Source organism: Copidosoma floridanum, unplaced genomic scaffold, assembly GCF_036245765.1.
Source record: "Copidosoma floridanum isolate Cflo_tuat_1 unplaced genomic scaffold, Cflo_Japanese_pri ptg000033l, whole genome shotgun sequence".
Taxonomy (NCBI): Eukaryota; Metazoa; Arthropoda; class Insecta; order Hymenoptera; family Encyrtidae; genus Copidosoma; species Copidosoma floridanum.
In genome coordinates, this window is record NW_028321910.1 from 417,086 (window position 1) to 439,981 (window position 22,896).

The 22,896-nt window shown below is 36.5% G+C and overlaps 1 protein-coding gene across 2 annotated transcripts in view; it reads left to right on the forward strand.

Annotated features, from left to right (window-relative positions):
• LOC106637018 (brefeldin A-inhibited guanine nucleotide-exchange protein 3) overlaps positions 1–22,896 on the forward strand; it is a 275,219-nt gene that overhangs the window by 113,376 nt on the left and 138,947 nt on the right. For both annotated transcript variants that reach the window (XM_089597548.1, XM_014349636.3), the window contains one exon: positions 19,710–19,938. In XM_089597548.1, the coding sequence (XP_089453674.1) occupies positions 19,710–19,938 (229 nt within the window). The remainder of the gene's footprint in view (positions 1–19,709; positions 19,939–22,896) is intronic.

Genomic DNA, 22,896 nt, shown 5'->3' on the forward strand with positions numbered 1-22,896 from the left:
GCTATGCTCCCAAGAAATAGCACCTATGGAGAACGAAACGCACACGTGCAAGAAAGAAAAATGAGACTTTTTACTAACACCTAGAGATAAGTTTATATCGTAGCGTTAATATTAATACTCTTTATATATAGTCGCTTCTTTGTCCCAAATTCGTCAATATAAAAATCTGAACTCCGTCTTCGTACATAAAATTAAAAAATTTATTTGATAAGTAACGCTCATACCCATTCTATGAAACCCTCGAATCATCCTTGCCCTCATAAGTTAATACCTATGCCCACCTGATTATAATACCACGCTTGACCCTTTAACTCCCTACAGTTCTTACGTTGCTACGCTGCCATTATTTTCTCTTCCCTGTTCCCTCTTCGTTTGCCCGTTATATAACTACGATAAGTCCAATATGCCCTTCTAGCGTAGCGCCTGTTACCAATAGAAATTTCAGCGGCCTACAATTTTTACTTTAAGCTACATCACTTCCCACCATTTGTATTTTTTCCTCTTTCCACTACTATTTTAACCGTCGTGATTATTATTATTACTATTATCGCTAGTTTTAAACTATACTTTTTACTTTTTGTACTCAAGCGTATGTTATAAAAAATTTTTAAAATACTAATTGTATAGTCATTTTACTGCCTGTGCCCCCCCACCCCCAAATAATATGTAAACACTACATTGGCAGTGGAACACGCGTAGCCATTTTTTGCCGTAGAACATTCATCACACGGCATTTACCTTCCACCATGCATACGTCATTATCATATAGCTTCTTTCTAAAAAGGAGACTTGTGCAAACTACACCGTGCGCATACCTATACACATTCGTACATCTCATGTACACACGACCGAATCAGTTTGGGTTGGAAAAGCTCAGAACCTCGTCTTGGGCCGCACCTTGGACTTAAGAGCTCAAATGCAACCGTCACAGCCCAGCCTTACTCAAGCAACTGCTGCCACGACTAGTTTCTAGAAAATCACGTCTCCAGCGATCCATCCGCATCTCTCGAGCAGGAAGGCCTTCGCATCTGGGTCGACTGAGAGTATCTTTTCCTCACCTCGGACTCACCAACAGCACCCACTACCGACCGGACCTGACCACACCATCACACACATACACACACATCCGTTCACCTTTCTCAGTAGAGTGACTCGAGAATAAGTAAAAATAAATAATTTTGTTTCATTCTGTTTTCCCCCTTTTCTTACGAGGAGTAATCCTTCGTTCTTTCTCTTCCCTTCTCTCTACGTAGAGTTTGTTCTGGCGCTACTGCCAGAATGAATTTCAGTAGTAATATTAGGAGTAATCGTGTTCTGGCGATTACCAGAACGCCTTGCTCATCATAAACTCCGCTACCTTCAGTGTTTGTTCTGGTCAGCCTAGGACGAACTCCAACTCTACTCCTCAACCAGGCAATTTTAACTGCCGGTCGGGAGCTAGACCTCACTTTTCGAAGAGGAGTCAGGCATCCACGTGGGACCGACAGTGGGTTCAACGTATATCCTGGCACCACCCCAGCCGAATAATCAAGATCCCTCGATCAAAGCACGATCTAGTCTACGGCATTGGGTTTCCAGGGCTAAAGTTTCAAGAATTTATCCTGCTTATTGCGCTGGATGTAACATACACATAGAGTTTCATCGTCCATTTTTCAGGTGGAAAGTCTTCTACTTGATGCATACTTCACTTAGAGATTCCTCAATCGATTTTGCATCTTTGTGAGGATTGTTCTATACTTATTTCGCGAAAGTTTTTCAACTCCCGTACGGTCGTTCACAAAATCTATAAATTAAAATTCATAATTTTAGTGATTTTTTTGTTCAATTCAATGTATTTTAAATAAAAGTGGTCTCCATTATAAAAAAATTGCTATTTTTACAAGTATACACAGTATATTTAATGCTTAATTCAAATTTGACTTTACAATAGACCTATCACCCTCCAGTTCTTAGTAGAAAAAAAAGACCGTATATTCAGAACAATTAATTTTTTTGGCATATTTTTATATACGATATTTTGCAAAGGACTAAGTGTTATAAAACCAAATTTCAATTAAGTGCCTCAAAATACATAAAGAGAATTTAATAATGTCTGTAGAAAAACTTTTTGAGAAAATATGTGTCAACAAACAAAAATTCGCCTAATTGTAATAATTTTTTTGCTTCTACGTCAAAATAAACATTTGCTTGGATTACTCTAAAACAGACTTAAATTTAGAGACTCATGTAAATACACAAAGAATTGGCAATATATTATCAATGACAAACTATTCTACATTAAGATTTATAAAACAAAATTCTTTTGTATGATTCTAGGGACTTCTGCCTTAAAGAGGAAAACAATACCCGGTTGCCAAGCATCAGATAAGAATCAGCTGATAATCACTTGCTATTGTAGCATAATATTAACCTGATATATAATTGTCGATAATCAGGTAAAAATCAGTTAAAAATTAGGTAATAGTCATGTGAACATCGGGTAAACTCTGTTCAGTAAGCTTCAAGCAATGCTTACCTTATTCACAATATATTCACATAATTTTTACGTAATTATTGGCTGACTATAAGCATTCACATGTCTGGTGAAAATCAAATGAGAATCGTTCAAAAATTAGGTGAATATCAGATGAATATCATGCAAAAGTGTCAGGTGATCATTATCTGATGTTTAGCAACTGAGAAGGTTTATGGATCCATACTAAAACTAAATTTGGATCGGTACATGTACAAAAATATATGTAAGAATAGTGCAGTCTACTATGAATAATAAATTGTTTTGTGAAGCTATGTTTCTTTGATAAAGAATAAATATAGTTAAGTGTTCACAAAATATAGCATCATAGACATCTTCTGGAATGCACGTAAAATAATTTGTTTCCATTGGTGTAATCTTGAGCTCCTCAACTCCAACAATCATTTTTATCAACTTCCTTAACATGTCACCAAAATCTTTGGCTTTTTGTATCATTTTCTCAAGTTTTTTCTTCGAAACATACACATTATGCTCGCAATGCAGTTTAATTTATATTTAAAGAATGTTGTTTAATAATACATGCTTGTGTTACACTACTCATTGCATTTCCTATAGTAAAAAGGAGAGTAATTTCGAATAAGGCTTTTGTATTCGTTTTGTGAGTGGTTTAAACTAAGATCACGTGGTTATAATTGAAATGAAATCATTATTCGTATTGATGGAACGGAATTACAAACAAAATTTCATTGAACTATCTTTGATTTAGACAAAAAGTCAAATGTTAAATATAAATGATGGTTACAACGCTTTAAATTGTAGGTTTAGTACATTACATAGCTTTATTTAGCAAGATAAAAATATATTACAAAGTAGAAAAGATTAATTATCAAACAGTCAACACTTAAAATATTACAATACTATGTAAAAAAATATGCATCATTAAATAATATATTGATCTTTTTAGTACGTCTATTCCAATATAATAATGGGTTGACAATATGTATATTATTAATTAAGAAAAAGGATGTTAAGGTTGCGTGAGTAAACTGCAGTACGCCCACCTATAAAACAATAACAGAATTCCACGTGAAATTACTTCTGTAATAACTTCAGGGAAGCCATATGGCATTACATATGGAAGCCAAAATCCCTTATGTAATGCCATATGCAATACCACATGTAATGCCATATGGCTTTCCTAAAGTTATTAAATAAGTAACTATACATGGAATTCCATTTTTGTTTTTCAGGTGTGTGTACCTTAACAATGACAGAAATAGTAGCAGAAATATGTAATCAAACTTTTATTATCTTTAAGTGAGCGCGCGGTGGCTCGGTCGGCTAGGTCGTGGATTGGCACGCGGGAGACCGTGGTTCAATTCCCGGCCAGTGCGACTTTTATGGGCAAAGTACCTCTGTGTCTTTCACATGTGCTTTTTCACCACGCAATGCTCCTCGAGGAGGGTTTAGGCGACCTTCTCGCAGCAAATTTGCCTAATTCCCCCTACCCCCCTCCCAGTGATGGGGAGGCCTCCCATCCCTTTCCTTGTCCCTTTCCCAAGTGCTAAGTGCCCATAGTAGTGCCCTTATTAAAAAGGAGCCGGACGTAGAGCACTATAATATAAAAAAAAAAAAAAAAAAAATTATCTTTAAGTAAACTAATGTTTAGTTGTGAAATAAGGAAATGTTAAAATATTTAATTAAGTAATAATTAAAAGACTCACAATGACGTACATCGTGAAAAATTAATAACATAACGACTTGACTATAGGTAAGATGCATGACTAGTGCAGCCCTCATTTTACCCCCAAAGCCCATGCTAAATCTTATAGATGAAAAATTGTTCAAGTGGAAGTTATTAGCACATTGACTCCCACATCCTGTAGGACACAATCTTAGAGTGACTGATGTTTCCAGCCCTATTCACTAACATTATGCACCCAACGGATAGTTAAAAAAGAGAAAATTACTTTTTCATCTACTTGTTTTGGACCTTGGACCTCAAAGCTGTCATTCGTTGTTGCATGAGCTATAAATGGACGAAAAATATCAAAGTAAAACAAACAGTATGTCATGATGTATTATTTTATTTTTAGGACTCTATTTGGCGTTCAGTGTATTAGAGACCTTTTTGCTATCAACTTTTTTCCCTAACCGACGGTGTACGAGTCTGTCGTGTGGACATCTTGCAAAGTTCCCCTCAGACGACTCGGTCATCCATCATACTGGGAACTATTAACAGCGCACAGCGGTTATATCAAGCACACCTCAGCTATTATCAAGTTTAATCAAAGAATATTTTTCAATAAACCATCTGACTCGCTATACCAACACCTTTTTATAACCAACAGTGACTTTACCCAATGAGATGGCTAAGTATATTCTCTTTCCTTCGAAAAGGAAGCCCATGAAGGTCCAAACATCACCACAAAAATTCACTATTAGTTTTAAAAATCGGGTAAGTGGTTTTTCGGCATCCTAGGTACTCATCGCATTGGAAACGACCGAGAAAAAAATCTCGATAATTTTCGACAAAATTCGAATCCACGACCCCTCGAGTATCTCTGACTAAAAGGCTATTACGCTAACTATTAAGCCATTAAAGCTTTTGAGTGAAACAAAAACATAAATAAAAAATAACTACCGTTGTCGCTCTCATCTGACGAGATTATTTCATCTACAGCATCAGCATTGGATTTCACCGCATTGATTTTAGGAGCTTATTTACAATTCATTATTAATGTTTGAGAAATAATTCTTCGGAAAACATAAAAATGCAGAAGAAATATTTACTTTGGGTACTTTGGATAACCTTAACAACTTCTGAGAAGCGTCTCTCATTCAAGGAAAAAACCTTTTAAGAACACCATAATAATTCAATGTACTGAAAAATAAATTAGAATAGATAATCATAAAATTCTGTATTTGTAATTAATACGCACCTGAAAAATGAATGACGGAATCCTATGAGCAAATACTGCAGGAAAGCCACACCGCAATACATATGGTTTAACATATGGCTTTACATGAGGGGTTCTGAATTGATGATGACATATTATGTAATGCAATATGAAATTACAAAAGGAAAAAAAAATGTTATTGTCCAAACATAACTGCAGGATTTTGTAATGCGTTATTTACTGCTGAAGACATGTGTTACCATCCGCATGAAATCTCCAAAACAAAGGGATTCAGCTGATTTTTTCTTAATATGAAAAAATTATATTTTTTAATTTTTTCTTTTATTCCTCAAATAGTACAGTATACTCTCTCGATTTAGAGTTATTATTAATATGGTAACCATGCTTTACGACAGTAAATAATAAATAACATTACTCTGAAGTTATTTCTATATGAGGACATGCTTTCTTTTTTTCAATTTATAATTCCATAGGTTCTTTTATATGGCATTACATATGGCACCACCAATCCAAAACCCCTTAAGTAAAGCCATATGTAAAACCACATGTAATGCCGTATGGGTTATCCCAAAGGAATTACACTTGGAGTTCCGTTAATCTTTTTTCAGGTGGATTTTAAGACTGCAGCAAATTATAAGACATGTGTTAAGTTTGCCTTTGGAAAAAAACTTTGGGTCAATGCATGCTCCACTTACTAGAACGACCAGGCCGTCTGAGAAAGACTTGTCATCTATTTAACAAATAAGAAAAAAACATTTTTGACGTCTCTAAATTACTTGGTAGTATAATTTAAATCTTCATGAAAATCAAAGAATCTGTATACATAGCTATCATCATGTATACATAAAGTTACCTAATAGTTAATATGAGAAATCCAACTAACGCAAATAAAGTGCTTTGGAAAAACGAGGTTCGTATTCAGAAAATTTTAAGGTTGCTCCTCACTAAATCAAAACACTGGAGTATTGAATGATACTTTAAAGGATGATTCTTGAAGGTGCAAGGAATCTTTTCCCAAAATTTTAGACCTCATCACCACCAAAATTGTTGAAAAAAACTAACTGGAAAATAGACTCTGTAACATAGCCTCTTATGGAGGGTCGTCAAATTGGTGGCGCAGGTTGTATGATATCTCAGCAAAGATACTGTAGTTCTTAATAGAAAACTATGTAGCAGATAGAAGAAATCAGAATCTTTCCAACGACATTTAGATACTTGGACATAACCATGGGTTTTATAAGATATTTTGTGAAAATAGTAGATAACTGTGCAAGTCACGGAACAGATAAAAAGTGTGGGGCGTCTGCTACACTGAAGAGCGGTAGCCCGCGTAGTTTAAATTGGTCAGAAAGTTGTAAGTAAAATGAATAGGAGTTGTGGGGAATCGTTATCATAATAAAAATAAATGAGAGGCTGAACTAAGAAAACAATTTAATGCGGGGCTGACTTATGTACTTTTTTGACTAATAGATAAAATTAATAGAATATATCACGATAAAGTTAGGACACGGTTGTATTTACTCGTCACTAATAAATAACTTGTAGAATTTTCTAAAGTTTTTTTGTCTTTGGTCACCCGTGGCTTATTATTAACATTTTCAGAGAGTAAAATGCGGAGACCCTCTTTACCGTTTGTGCTGAATGCTTCTTGTAAAACGGTATTAGTAATACCAGTTTCTGCCATTTTGTTTATTATTCTTGAAGGCAAGTTGTCTTTGTACTGTAATAAAGTACCTTTATTCTGTACTTTAAGTACTTTCAATCTCTTTTCTTCAGCGATAACCAATATACTTTTTGCGTGACTTTTGACGGTTTCCTCAGACTTTCCAATTTCTAAAAGCAATTTTTTTTATTGCTTATACGTCACTCACAGCATTATGAAGTGATAAAGACGCATAATCAGGAAAGTAATCATGTAGCAAAGCCCCTACAGAGAATTTGCTTTTCCGTTCAGTCAAAATTTTTTTGAAAATTTGGAGGGAGTCGGCAAATCCTTATACAACATCGCTGAACTGTTCGTATAATTTATGACATTGCATTAATCGCAATAATCGATCATTATCAAACCTGCAGAAATTACGCATTTAAAAAAAATTTTAGATGATGACAGCATAAACATATAAACTAAAGACGTACGAAAAGCCGTTGTGAGCAACGTCTGCTCGGGTCACTGTATTGTACGATTTAGGTCAACGGTGTAGATGTGACTAAACTTTTTTTGAAGGAAATATAGGTACCTATCCATTTTTAGTCAAGAACCTCCACAGCCAATGAAAAGCTGTGTTGCAGTACTATTCTTGTGGGATTTATAGTGAGGAGCCACCTTAAGTCGAATATTATAAGTAGGTCCAGTATTAGGTCCTAAAAGTGACTATACAGAAGCTACCATATAATTTTGAAAAATCTGAAAGAACTGCTACGTGTTTGCTAAAAATCTTCCAAGTACACACACCTAGTACCACTTAATTACCGTTAATAACCCGCCAAGTTTCAGCCTAGTACTCGTTAGGTACCCCATTGTTAAGATCCACTTAGATACGTCTACGTGACCGGCCATCGAAGTTGTACGTGGGCGTGTCAACATGAAATATTTTTCAATTCAGACAATTCATAATCCTTAATGCCTGTTTAGTACCGATCACATGTACGTTCGTTGTTTTTTCTTTCAAATACCCACTACATACACGTTTAGTATCCATGACGTATTATACATGTCATAACCTACTATCCACTAATTTTTTGTCAAGTACCCGAATAGCCCTAGATAAAATTTTCCAGGTGGATTTCCAGAGTGTATCTAGGTGGACGTCCAAGTGAATCCTGGATTAGCATTTGTTATCAGGAAGATCCATGTAGAAATGAGCCACTGGTCAAGGTGGTTTTTCCAGCTAATTAAGGTGTATTTTCCACCTTTTTTAGTGGATTTTAAAGTCAATGAAAAAATACGTACACAAAATTCACTAGCAATTTTTCCTAGTCATTCAAATTATATTGTAACTAAATCCTGAATAATTATTCAGGGTTGATTTCCGACTGAAAATTTAGGTATCATTTTTGGTAGACATCTTGGTATTGTAACGTACGATAGTATAGGTGAGACTCTACGTTCCCTCTCTTCAAACCTCATAACAAGGGGCCCTAGGGCCAGGGGAAGGGAAGTGCGAGCAAGGAGAGAGTCTATTCAGGGAGTACACGACGAGCCTTTAAAGGGAACACACGCGCTACCTTGCCTATGATTTCGGTATCTTGAATAAAGCTCTTCAAGAAATCCGTGTTGATCATCCTCGCAAAGCACCTCCTTACCAATATCTTACCTACGTAACAGTTTTGGTGCTAAAGGTGGGGTACGGTAAGAGTCGGAATTTTTTTTTACTTTTATCTTACGCGTTTCAAAAAAAAAATTCCGCCGAGAAGCACACATAGTGCAGTGCCGCGAGGACGCAACGATTTGAAATCAAGAAGCCAAGGATCCAACCAGAGGCAAGGGTACCAGTTTTACAAGCAGCGGTTACAGCAGCCCGAAAGCGAACAGGACTAGGGTACCAATCGCTAATAATCACAAAATCAAGGGGACAAAAGACGAGGGAAATGGTCTCCAAAACCTTATTTCTATTGATGTGCATATCGACTAGCACGTAAGTACATGTTTAATAAAATTAATTTTATCCCTCACTCCCAAGGCAAAATAGGAAAGGCACTAATTAGCTAGACATAAGAGCGTTGGATTCTTATTCTTTTATTCTTTATATATATATATATATATATATATATATATATATATATATATATATTATCCACTATATTTATATATTTTATATAAATAAATTTATTACTTCGTCCGCTCCCCCTTTTAATGTTTTTTCTTAAACGCAAAACATAAATCACGTGATAAAATAGACTTAAAATGCATTGGATTAGTAGAATTTTTGTTGGGAAAACGATTCACATGATAAAAGAATTCGAGAACAGGGAGAAAAATCAATGACTCATAACGCAAAAACTCGACGAGTCAGTCGAAAACAGAAAACAGCAGAGAACAGAGGGGAGAGCGAACAGCGTCTTAAGGAGAGGATAAGTGTCATAATTTGGAGAAAGCACGGAAAGTAGGGAAACTCTCTCGCCCGTCTGTTCTCTCTCAAGCTGCTGCAGCTAGGTGAAAGGGAAAAAAATTTGGACCTGAACATAACATATATCGTATCGAGAGCTGGTAGAGGGACCCTCAGCATTATCTCTTCCGATACAACAAACCCACGCGCCTACACTCACTCGGAGCCTACTACAGTGACTCAGAGTGAGCCGAATTTTTCAAATAAGAACAGGGTGTATTGTGTGAGCAAAACGGATACACTTAAGAAAACCAAAACCACAGACACAGGAAACGTCTGGATTAATAATTCGCACCCATATCAGCTGAAGTATTTATCACTATTCTTACTGTTATCATTTTTTTTAACGAAAGCAAACGACAAATACCCCTAAAAAGATATTTCTTCCCATTTACCACTACAAAAATAAAACACAAAATTAAAGAAAGCAAGTGCAAGACGAATACCACCCTTTTACTTTCTCACCCCGCTCCTATTATTCTTTCGTCTAATTATTATTAGGCTGCGACACAAGTAATTAAACGCAGGCGAATTGCGAGGTAATTAAATAAGCTCTGTCGAAATCAAAGAGAAGTAAAAAAAAAAAAAAAAGTAAAGTAAGAGGAAAAATGATTTTTCTCGGCGACATTACCCATGAGTCAGAAAGCGACAACGAAGGCCTGGGTAATATAATAACCGACACGTGCAGACCAGGGCCCAGTAGAAAACAGCAAAAGGAAAATTATGAAGGAACAGACGTTGGAATTAGAACTGGAACCAGAGGGGTGTGAGGAATTTGACGCTCTAGACGAGAAAACCAAGGCAATAGTAATAGGCCTGTTTTCAAAGATGAAGGCAAAGTTAAAGAAAGCGGAGGAAATGGATGCACAACACAGAATGGTCACATAGACTGTCCAAAGTTTATCACCAGAAAAAAAAAATCCCAAAGGTATGTTTCGTGACACAGAAACAAACACGGGACTTGTGAACAGAGGGGCTGGTCCTCTTTCGGGCGAACGGGTCATCGAGCAAAGCGTGAGAAGAACCTAGAAAATATGCGAAGCTCGAGCAGAGAGAACGAATACGCAGGAGACACAATGGGGCATGCCAGAGAGACAAAGGTGGCCAAATTTTACTGCAACTGGCTTCGAATATAAAGAGCCTAAGAATCCTGGGGTAAGAGACTTGCACAATTAACAGCTACTGGGCAATATAAAAAAGATATGTGATAAACTGGAAAGCAGGAAGGAAGTCGTGTTCACAACAGCGATACCACAACTGAATAGTAACTATACAAACCGAGTCGCTTATGAGGCAAATAAGGATAGAATATGGGATGATACAGACCACACTAGACCCCAATTCATGGACTACACACAAGCGACAAACAGCTATAATCACCCACGCAGACCACAGAATGCGCAGCATAACATTCTGTCCTCGCTCGGTCATATGGCGAGCAACATCCCGTTTTTTGATGGCGATCCAATTAATCTGCCGCTATTCGAAAGGATGGTGAGGATGACCGTGCAAATAGTGGCTCCGGAGAACGAACTATTTTTCCTCGACAAGCTTGCCGCAGACTGAAAGGAAAAGTGGCCGAACATTTTGCGCCCAGACTGGCTCAATTTGGGACAATGCAGGAATTTTTTCGGGAACTGTCGAGGAGATACGGCAGCATAAATAATGCAGACACGCTGAATGCACAGCTGAAAATAATCAGGCAGCAAAGCCGAGAATCCATAGAGGACTACAACCGAAGAGTATAAGGAGTGTACAATAGGCTAACGATGCTGCATGACTCGAACCCAAACCTACTGCCTATCCAAAAACAAGTGCTGAAGGAAAGCGTGGAAGCAGAGGCAGTGAAACAATTTACTGATGGTCTACATCCAACGTAAGAAAGTAAGATCACATGCTTTAACCCGAGGACCCTCTGCGAAGCAATCATAGAGGCGCTGAAAATAGAGAGCGACCTTAGTCTGTGGTATGCAATACCGGTGAGTGCACTGCCTACATATAATACGACGACCGAGACGGGACCACGAGTAAATCTAGCAAGCAAGGAAGAAAAAAGAACGGAGATTATAAATGGGCCACAAGGGGTGGCAGCGAGTGAAAAACACTGTATATACTGCGACGGCCGAACCGGACACTCAGTCGAGGAATGCTGAAGATTGATGGCTTTGATAAATGACAGGAAAACGTCAAGAGATAATGGGAGCGAACTAAAAGGAAACTGCAACTATTGTCAGAGACCGGGACACTACGCGAGAGACTTCCGCTCACGTAAGCAAGACAGAGAGGAGGAGGAGAGTCAGCGTAACGAAGGGTATAACCAACCCGTAGAAAATACCAATATCAACAAAAACGCCTATAATTTTGGGGGCAGAAATGATAAGTAAAATAATTACAATAATTACAACAATTATAACAGGGTCTATAACAATGGCCCATCGGAACCGTTAAATAGAAATGATAACTACTGCAACAGAAACAACAATTACAACACTGGAAATAACGAAAACAGCAATTACAACGATAGGAATAACGATTATTATGATAGGAATGATTACAATAACAGGTACAACAACTGCAATCCCACGGGCAGTAATTATTACTCCAACCACGGCTACAGTGACCCTTATAATAATAGCAACGGGGACACATCCAACTGTTATGGGAATGACTATACAAATCAGGACAGTAGGGATGGCTATAATAAAAACTTTATAAGACCTGGGCCACCACAAGATAGGGGCCCACCGCATCAAAGAAACATCGAATGCGGCCCTGACAATAGGAGAGACGGATCGGCTGCTTTAAACTGGCAAGATGTTTGGCGTGGTCCCCATACGCCGAGCATGAACTAGAGAGAGAGAGAGAGAGAGAGATGGAAAAAGCGTGTCTGGTGAAGAAGAAGATGTGAGAGAAAAGCCGCAAAAGGTGGAGCAAGAAGTAGTGGAGGCGGAGACGCACAACAGTTCGAATACTAACGCAGTGCAGGAAAAAATAGAAAGTAATAAGGCAGAATGCGAAAATACTCCTAGACAACGGGGGGGGGGGGCAAACGTACAAGAAGAGGGAGGAGAGCCCGCAAAAAGAGTAATCAGATAAGGGCGTTGGACACACATGTAAGTAGGGATGAACACAAGCTTTCGGAGCGTGACGAAGAAATAGAGCAGCTTCCAAAAATGATTATAAAACTCGCGAGAACAGGGCACATGCCACCATCAGTTCAGTTACAAGGACCACAGCAGAACAACGGAAAAGCAACTTTTTACGTGGATACTGGCGCAGAGATTTCTATTATAAAGGTTAATTTTTTAAGCACCAACACACTAATAGACAGTAGGTATCGAGTAGCTATTATCGGCGTGACTCACGGAGAACGCAAAACATTGGGCACAGTACAGGCTCAGTTACAAGAGCTGAAGTGCCAATTACATGTTGTCCCCCATGACTTCCCTATTGACGCGGAAGGAATCATAGGGTGGGATACTTTTAAGCCATATCGGGGCCAGATAAGCGCCGCCAAGAATGTGATTAAATTAGAAGATGTAAAGATAACACTGTTAAAGCCGGAGTGTTTTAAAATTCCTGCAAAATCGAAACAAATTATTTATGCACTAGTAAAAAATGGTAGAAATAAAGCAGAAAATGGCTGGATACCCCTCCAAGAAATGGAGGAGGGAATATTATTTGAGAACTTTATAGCGAGTAATATTAACGGGAAAATAGTTGCAGAATGTGTTAAAATCAGTGATGAGAGAAAATATGTGCTTGTTCTGGAAGTAGAGCTGCTAAGTTACGAGGAAATTTATCGGAAGAACTCAGACGTTGATGGGGACAATGTCGAAAGCTTGGGGGAAGCCGTTATAAGGTTATTTAACGAAGAAATGGGAAGTGATGAAGAAAAAATAGAAAATTTTACAAAATACGAAAAAGAGTTAAAGAAACAAGAACGGGTAGATAAGATAATGCAACTCGTAGATACAGGCAGTTGCAACCATGAAGAAAAAGAACATGTAAGGAATTTAATTGAGTCAAATAAACAAGGAGAGCTGAACATATATGATTAATTAGAGGGAAGGTCCGATGAATTACGGGCTCTAGTAATGATTGGCATAAAAATGCAAGATGTAGAGGGAAGGCCGGAAATGAGGATTGACTTGTAAAAGCCCAACGAAAAGCGCATAAGACCCCCACCTGAACCACCACCCCCGCCGGATCCTTAAAGCAACGGTAAGCTATTGACTAAAGAGAATACAACGACGATACTTATAACAATATCAATAATATTAATAACAATGTTCGTAATATTAATTATAATAATGACAGAAGAAATACAGGATATAAGAAAAATAAAGCTAGTATACCGACATAGTATATTGTATAGGAAGACAGGATAAACAGAAACATACGTGTTTAATATATATATAGCGACAAGCATTAGTTTTCATTAACTCGTGGCCCTCGGACGAGCCGCGAGTTAGCAACAAATCATACGAAAATAAAATATGAAATAAGTGATTACTGCGCAACCAACATATATTCTGACAATTGACCTACCCCCTTGTGGAGATAGACTATTGTAAAATAACGTACAAAAACTCAGTTTTCTAAAATTCTTGCGGCCCCCGGACGCAGCGCAAAAATATGACAAAAAGAGTGAGATTAATTAGGTTTACGATAAAACTTTTTTTCGCGGCCCCGGATGCACCGCAAACTAGATATTCATATACGTTAGACTTAGATTTGCAAAAAAAAAAAAACAACATCTACAATGGGAAGGTACGCATGAACAAGAAATTAATGATATTAATCAATTGTAATTTGATGTAACGTGAATGAAAATAAGCAAAGCGAATGAGGGGCACGTGTGGCACTCTCTAGTGAGTAGACGTACTCAATAGGAGTAGAATTAACTCACAGGCCAAATGTACAAATTACGGATGGTAAAGACAAATAAAAAGGAAAAAACATACGGATAAGCTGACATGTACTTGTAAATTAAGACCATTTTATTCTTGATTACCCGATTGACTTCATTATTGTAAAAAAAAAATAAAAAAATAAAAATTTTAGCAATCATTGTTAGGTAGAAAGAAGCATGGAGGAATGATAAAAAATAAATAAAGCAATTTCAGAAAAAATAAAACTATTTTTTTAAAAGGCCCACGAGCCCACGTCAAGTATAAAAGATTAAACCTCCTCTTCTTCCTTCCTTCTATCGTTCTCCATTAGAAACAATCCCACTCCTACCATCATGATATGCTGATAACCACAACACCTGAAACGTCACACATAATCGTAACGGGATATAGAATGACTGCCATGTCTAAATTAACGAATAGCCCGTTCCTCAAACCGTCCACTTTAAAGTTAGCATAATTTTGCAAAAACTACATGGACCAATACTTAATCGTTCATGTAAGGGAGACTGAAAGTAATACACCCAGATCACCGCTCGACGATCGAGAGGAATAATCGACCACACCCAGTGTGCGGCAGTGTTTCTGAAAACTTAGCCATCGAAGGACAGCGTTATTAGGCCAACCTTATTTAAACAGTGTCGTCGATATTGGAGAGACGGCACATGAATCTACAACCCGGATGCTTAACTAAAAAAAAAATAAAAGACGCTTGCAATCACAGAAGCTGTCACTTACATAACGACATTGCGAAGCAGTGTACGCGAGCTGCTCCTGCTTTTGCAAGAAAGAAAAAAATTAAATTGCATTCATAAGGACTACACACGAAGATTCTACTGGCGCAAAAAGAAAAAAAATCACGCTGTGACGCAAGTAGAGTTGAAGCTCAGCTTTGAGAACTCAGTCGCCTTTGCAAACATCTTAAAAAGTACACTTTCTCTAGACATAAGAGAGAAAAAATGAAAGCTTTGTTGTTGTAAAACAAAAAAAAAAAAACAAAAAAAAAAATATCGAAAAAGCAGCGAACTAAGTCAGCAAATACGTCTACGGCGTCGAGAGTGGTAGTTGACAAAATAATACCCTTATATCATTTCCTACATCGGACCACATAAGAAAAAAGATTGGAGAAGTATGAGGGAAACTTTATATTAAAAAAATGTATGGATGAAAAATATTAAAAATATGTACGATACAGGTCAAAACTTCACCGTTAGAAAATGAGATTCGTAATCAGCGACCTCAAAAACTCCTGATAGACGATTTCTGAGGTAAAATATTATATTTTACTTTTTATTCATGACTTATATGACTAAGGATGATTTTGAAGGGTCGAAACAACCCTCCCTTGATCACAGACCTCGGATTCGTAGTCAGACTCCCCGAGAGACGATTTTTGGTGCAAAATATTGTGTCTTACTTTTTTTTGTTACTGACATGACTGGTGATGATTTTAAGAAGTTGAAGCTACCCTCATTTGATTACCGATATTGGATTCGTAATCAGCGACCTTGAAAACCCCTGAAAGACGTTTTTCGAGGCAAAATATTATTTTTTATTTTTTTTCACTACTGACACGATTGGTAGCAATTTTGATGGGTTAAAACAACTCTCCCTTGATAACAGACTTTTGATTCGTAGTCAGTGACCTTGGAAATTTCCTAGAGACGATTTTTAAGGCAAAATTTTTATTTTTTATAATTTTTTTTACTGTCTTACTAGGGGTGCTTTTAAAAGGGTTAAAATCATTTTACTTTGTTCAATTGTTCCAGAGCAAGGTGAAGGTTAGTGGTGACGAATATTCCTATGGATCTCAGAAATCATGGAAAAAAAGAATTTTTGAAATCGGATCTGTTGCATCACTTTTCCAGATTGTATAGTATTTCCTAGCTCATATACTGGATTATACTAAAAATTTAGGTAGATTTTTTGTGGATATTAACCTGACAAGAAATGACCACAAGACGGCCGTAGCTCAACCCAAGCAGGCCCTAGCCAGTATTGTAATGAGTTTATCGAAAGAACATGGCCAGACTATGATGTTAGAATACAAATATAGGTATACTATATAACCTCTGATACACACACACACACACACACACGCTTCAATTCTTCTTATGTTTGTTTATGCTTGTTCGTTGTATTTATCCATACATTAAACGAAATATGAGTGAGAAAGTTGAACGAATGAAAGGAAAAATACTCGCGAGTGTGCAAATTTTGAGAAAAAAAAAATTAAGTTTGATGTAGTATGATTAGTATGAATACGAGTGGAACAAAAAACCAACGTTAGACTGATTTTCAAGTGGATTGTGAACAATTGCATGATCAAGACAGTATTTCTGAGTTTTTAGCTAGTATTAATGATGTAAAAATTGAAAAACTTAAATTTAGGAGAATTTAATCATCATTTTCTTGTATGTTCCTAAAAATTCAATATTGTAAGTCACTTAAAAAGTGTTAAATAAAGCAGCAATAATCCGTGTATAACATTTTTTCTTTACATTTAGTAAAATGATTGTAGTTAAGGCAATGACGCGTAATTTTAGTGTTGAGAAAAAAATCGAATGTTGCTTGGTACTTTAGTTCTAGAGTCAGTTTGGAACCTTTTTGTCATTGCACTATAACTTCAAAATAGGTAGGATCGAAGATAGAGGGGAGGGGGCTTGAAAATGTGAAAAAAATTTCAAACAACCTTTACAGCTTGGTTTGAGTTAAATAAAATCATGAGTATTATCATTAAAGCATTTAAAAATGCGTAACAACATCATATACAAAACATTTAAAGGACCTACATGTTTTATAGGTTTAATTGATCATGATACTTAGATTGATGAATTTTTTAAGAAGCTAGCAGAATTGAAATATAAAATATATTTTACAGAAGATTTTATTAACAATAAAAAAGCAGTACTCTTCTACAGATAAACAAATTTCTTGAATCAAGGGTACATTACGCTTATAATTTAATTTAAGTTCCAAGCAAAACTATCTTAAGCCCAAATAATAGCACAAGGAATAATAGCTCAAGGAAATTGCATTGTTTTATTACATGTTTAATTTAGTTTATATTTATTTAAATGATGATCAAAAAATATGATTAAAATTATACATAAGCACACTAATAAAAATTTTTTTATTAATAGATGTGTGTATGCGTGTGTGTGTGCGGGCGCGCGCGCATGTATGTGAATATATACTAGTAGAGCTACTCCTCATTTCCAGTTTAAAGTTGATTAGTTGAGTTAAAAAGTTTCTTATTCTTTTTATTTTACAATCTTTTACTAAAAAGTAATTTCATCAAAAATATTAACGCATTGAATTTCTAGATAAAATATTGAAACAATAATTTTTATAATTTTAGCAATGTTTTTGACAAATTAACTATTCATTATAAGCTGGTCTTCATGCACTCTGCGTACGATCACCATCAATAAAGAGTTGTGTGAAGTAAATTAAAAATACTGTATGTACTTTATAAAACGACTTAAACGTAATGTTATTCGATATAGCATTGAGACTTTTCACCTCATCAACTACTTTCGTTTGGAAAGTTTTTATTTATAATCAAATTTATTGTTATTCGAGCAAAAACTAATGAAATAGAAGAAACACAAATTGAAGTTATTAAGCAGTGGAGGTAAAATGTCGTCAAGTATAAAAATAACAGATGTATAATAAATATTACAATTTTTTATGAAGGTGGCAGCCAGATAAGCTCCTCTTGTCCCTATCATAAAGTAATCTCACAAAAAATTATAAGTTAGTTAAGGGGTTGTGAGAGGTGTAGGAGGATGTTTGGACAGCCCCAAAAAAAAAACTATATTATATAGGAAGATATATAACCCTCCTTATATTATATAGTGACTTTTAAGGATCATCGCACGCAAACCCTCGCCACCCTTTCTTCACTCATCCTCTAAATGAGGTAGAATTCTTTTGATTTTAACCCTATTTTTACTGGGTTAAACTTTTTGAAGCACTGCCTCCACCCACCTCACCCCCCTACTCAGTCTTGAAGAGCCTGCCTCAGCTCCTTCTCGCAAACCCCCTCTTAATAAGGTAAACGTCTATTGGTTCTTACCTTATTTTTGTTGTGTTGAATTTTCATGTAGAAAAATTTCAGTCTCATGACAAATAAAAATGTTGCACAACATCCTGCACTATTTGTCTTGGCCCATCTCCTCATAATTCATACGCACATGGTATGTGAACCCATATCATATGCTGGAATTCCAGCTAGCAACACTAGCGTATGTGGCTAAGATCGATGGCACAGCCACAATGATGAGGCTCACTAACAATATAAGGCAAAATGTGTTCAAATCCCTTTCTTTTTCCTTCTTTTCTCAACCTTGCTGTGTATACTGGGCCAATTCAAATGTTAGACGTATGAATTAAAGAACGCTACAAAAAATCATGGAAAATGTTCAATGTATCCATATGTCATTGTCCTACCTCACCTCTAACAGATCACGGATATTTATTTCTGCGATACATATTCAGTTTATCCATGTATAGAATTGATAAATACTATTACTTGATACTTAGAAACTTAAAATACCAAAAAACTAATGAATAATTTCTAAGCGTTATATTTAATGTTGAAAAGTAAACAAAATTGGATATGTTAATTTAGATTTACATAGATTCAGAAAGTATACAGTGAAACAAAAAGTTTTAATTGTATATACATTACTATTTTCTGTTAAAATTTGTAGTGTGCAGGGGCAAAGCCCATATATGTAAGTAAAATTCACGTATCTTCCTACATGGAGGAAAAAGAGAGAAGAGGATGAGATCAGTATTGCGCAAGAACGTCATATGTATGCTGATAACTATGCAGTGTTTTATGAAGTGCTTGTATTCCTGCTCTATTCCTTTTTTCCTTTTCTCTTATTTGATCATTGTAGACTGCTACTATATCAGCGCTTCTGTTATTTTTCTAACGTTTTTTATTGTTAAAATATAACATTTATTCTTATTACGAGTAACAAATTTTTTTTCTTGAAGTATATAAGTATTATAAAGTTTAAAGAAATTTTCTAACTAATAATGCACAGTTATGCTATGATAGTTTACGTCATTGGTGCGCATCTTCTTTAGTCTGAGCCTAAGAATACTTACAACAACTATGCTTAAGCAAGGTGTGTTGATCGTCCTGTCCGAATGCGCATTAGAGAACAACACTATTTTTCTTGTTGAGAGCGGAGCAAACGTTTAAATATCACAAAAAATATCCGAGATAGAAAAAATACATTTTTTTTCTTCTTTTACAACTTGAAAACAAATATTTCAGACACGTCTTAGTGAGCAGCGGACCAAACCTTAGCCCTGAGCAGTGGGAAGTGTGTGGAGTCGCATGTCACCGTGCCTGCTCAATTTCACTACAGGAGCTGCACCAGCTTATGATGGCATTTTCGGAACGATCCGAATCATTCTATGGGGATATTGCACATGTAAAAGTTGCAGCACGCCAAGATGCTACACTCGAGGAGACCAAGAGATTAAGACAGTTGGCTGCACAGGTGAGAAATTGTTTGTTGTCATGTTCAAAATTCCTTTATTGTTCTCGATTGAGTGTGGACAGAGTTCTTGAGTAGTTTAAGAAAAGAATAATATGTTGTTTATTTGCAAAAGTATTGTGTAGTTTACTGGGCTTGATAGATTTTGTTGATAGTATGTCGAAATAATCTCCAGAAAATCTATTTTGATGTAGAGTATCCAAAATTTGTATTAAGGCAAAAAGTGTCATTACTCATCAACTGACAGTTGTGAAGAAGTTTTTGGACCAAATACAAAATAGTAGATATCCATATTTGTTAGAGTAATTATAATATCCAGCTACTGCTCATATTTTTTGGCAACGTAAACTTCTTAAAGATAGACAGAATTCGTTTGATTACTTATTAAAACTTAAAGATTTTGATCCTTTATTAATATACTAGCAGCCCCCCGTCTCGGCTTCGCCCGAGACTTACTAAATAAAACACCGTAGTGTGTTGACATGTAATGTGAAACATTTTTAGTTAGAAAATTTTACACATATTCCCGATACATCTCAGAACAAAAATCTTCTTATTAAAAAAATTTTTTTCGGAATCCATATAGTTTTATTTGGTCAAATAATAAGGTGTAAAAATTCAAAAAAATAATTATGCTGAAAAGTACCGTGCGTTCTTTAAGCCATAAAATAATCGGTGTCCATAAGAAGCCGTTGATCTACAGTTTCTCCCGTGGAATTCACGAAAAGGGCTATTTTTTAAAGCTGTTAAGATTTTAAACCGCCAAAAAATGTATATTAAAAAAAAAATTTTTTTTCTCATATCTCACAATTTTATTACCAGAGCAACAAAGTCCTGGACCTTAAACCCTACATTTTTATTGCCACAAAAACAGAAATACATTTTCTACTTATTTAAAAATCTGAAGTAGGATCTTTAAAGATTTCAGAGATTGCTGTGAGGGTACAATAAAAAGCTGATCTCTCACGTAATGGACTCTTAAGTTGTCGATTTTGACGCTGCTGTTTTAATCTCGATAAATTTTCTGCGTCAGTTTCTTGACGCCTCAAATTGTATTCATTAGATACATTTGAAGTTTTCTTTCCAATATACCCTTTTGCGACTATTGGCATGCTTACGACTTTTATGATCCCTAAAGGCTATTTTCAGTCAACTTTGTTAATTTTAATACATTTGTTCGCAAGGTAGTTCGACGTCCGATGGCCCTAAAAAAGACCGGTGAGCTTCTTAAGTTAACTCTTTTTTGACTGCAGTTAACAGCAATTGTGACTGCCTGGATACCTCAGGATGATCTTCTCTGGCCTGCTGTTGAAGATCCAGACTGATCGGGAGAAAAATTACAAAGTCCGAAGCTTTGGAGCTAGTTGTTAAGATCTTTCCCAATGTCTTCCGGTATAACGTCGAAGACGTTGGTGTCTAAAGCATCTTTTTTATTTGCAGATTCAGTTGTTTTGGTGATCTTAGATGGGGAGATTGGTTAGTGATACTTGTCCAGTGGAGGCTGTCCCGTTGGCTCAAGTTTTTTTTCCTACATAGCTGTTATAGGTTTGCCCAGCGAAGACCTTGGAGAGGATCAGTGATTCCTGGTTAAATGCTAAGAGTCGAGAGGGTAATATAGAGTCGTCGGTCACCGGGTTTTCCAGCATTGCGAAGAACAACTTCGCAGGTGACGTGCGTCTGCTAGTGAATGGCTGACTTGGTTTAATAGTGCCCGTCTTTAGTTAATATAGTCTTTTAGTCGACGAATCGCTTCCGGAAATGGTAATAAAAATGTATTTGTTGGCAAGGTAGCTTACACTTAAGTGGCCCCTAAAAAGAACCGATGAAATTGATGGTTAAGTAGGGAACGTAAATACTTATAATGGTCCTAAAAAGCGCCAGTGGTGAAACTTCCAGGCTATTCTTCATTATTATTCCTGATGATGAAGAGCTGGCTACGGGTTGCTTGATTCTTACCCTGGGAGTCTCGATGTACGGAGACTGTGATGGAGGGAGGTACGCCGCTGACCAAAGAATATCTCGTCGTCAGGTGGTTCCTTGGATAACCAACCGTTCATCGTTAGATGGGAACATGCGGGTAAGCGCGTTGGGGACGCGACGACCAAGAAGGTGGCCGTTGTGGCTTCCCGTGCCCCTCAGAGCTGTTTTCCCTTGCTTACATTTGTAGCCACAAATTCTCTAACTACACCAGGTGGGATGGTGGGACTACCACACAACTCTGAAGAGTTGGTGCAGAATGTGCTCTGGCTAGATATGTCTCCTGGTATTGTGGCAGAGACGGCATCGGTTTGAATTAATTTTTTTTTATTTTTGATCGCACTCGTCGAGATTCAGGGTGAAGGGACACTTAAGTCCCTTCCCCTTTAGAGAAGAGTGTCGTCCGTAACCGGGATACCCAGCTGCAGGACTATCACCTGCAATCTTTACACAGCTTGTTGAGCTGCCGAAGCTAGATTATACAACTATTGATACGCTTCGGCTTATTATAACCACACTTATTTAATTATGTTGCAGGTAGCTTCGATTTTATGTCGACGCCACCTAGCGGATTTTACTGAACTAAAGTGAAAAGCTGGCGTATTTTTGCAAAACTTTGAGCTCATTTATTGCTATTGTTATTAAATTTTTTAAGATAAAAACTATACTAAAACCATCTAGGAAGTATCATGAATCAGTGTGCAACATTTCAGCAAAATCGGTTCAGTAGTTTTCGCGGTTAGCGATTACAACGGTTTTAGCGACTTTGCTTTATATATTAGTAAGATTAACTTTTCTTGGACAGCAGATCCTTACTTAATAAAGTCATAAAAAAGTTTTTTGATAAAACAGGAATACGTATCTGGAATCATACACTATTGTATGTACATTTATTGACGCTTCAATTGTTACTGCATTTACAAACTGTTTTGCTTTTTTAACGGGCTTGGATTTAAAACTACACTTACTATGCCATGTCGTAGG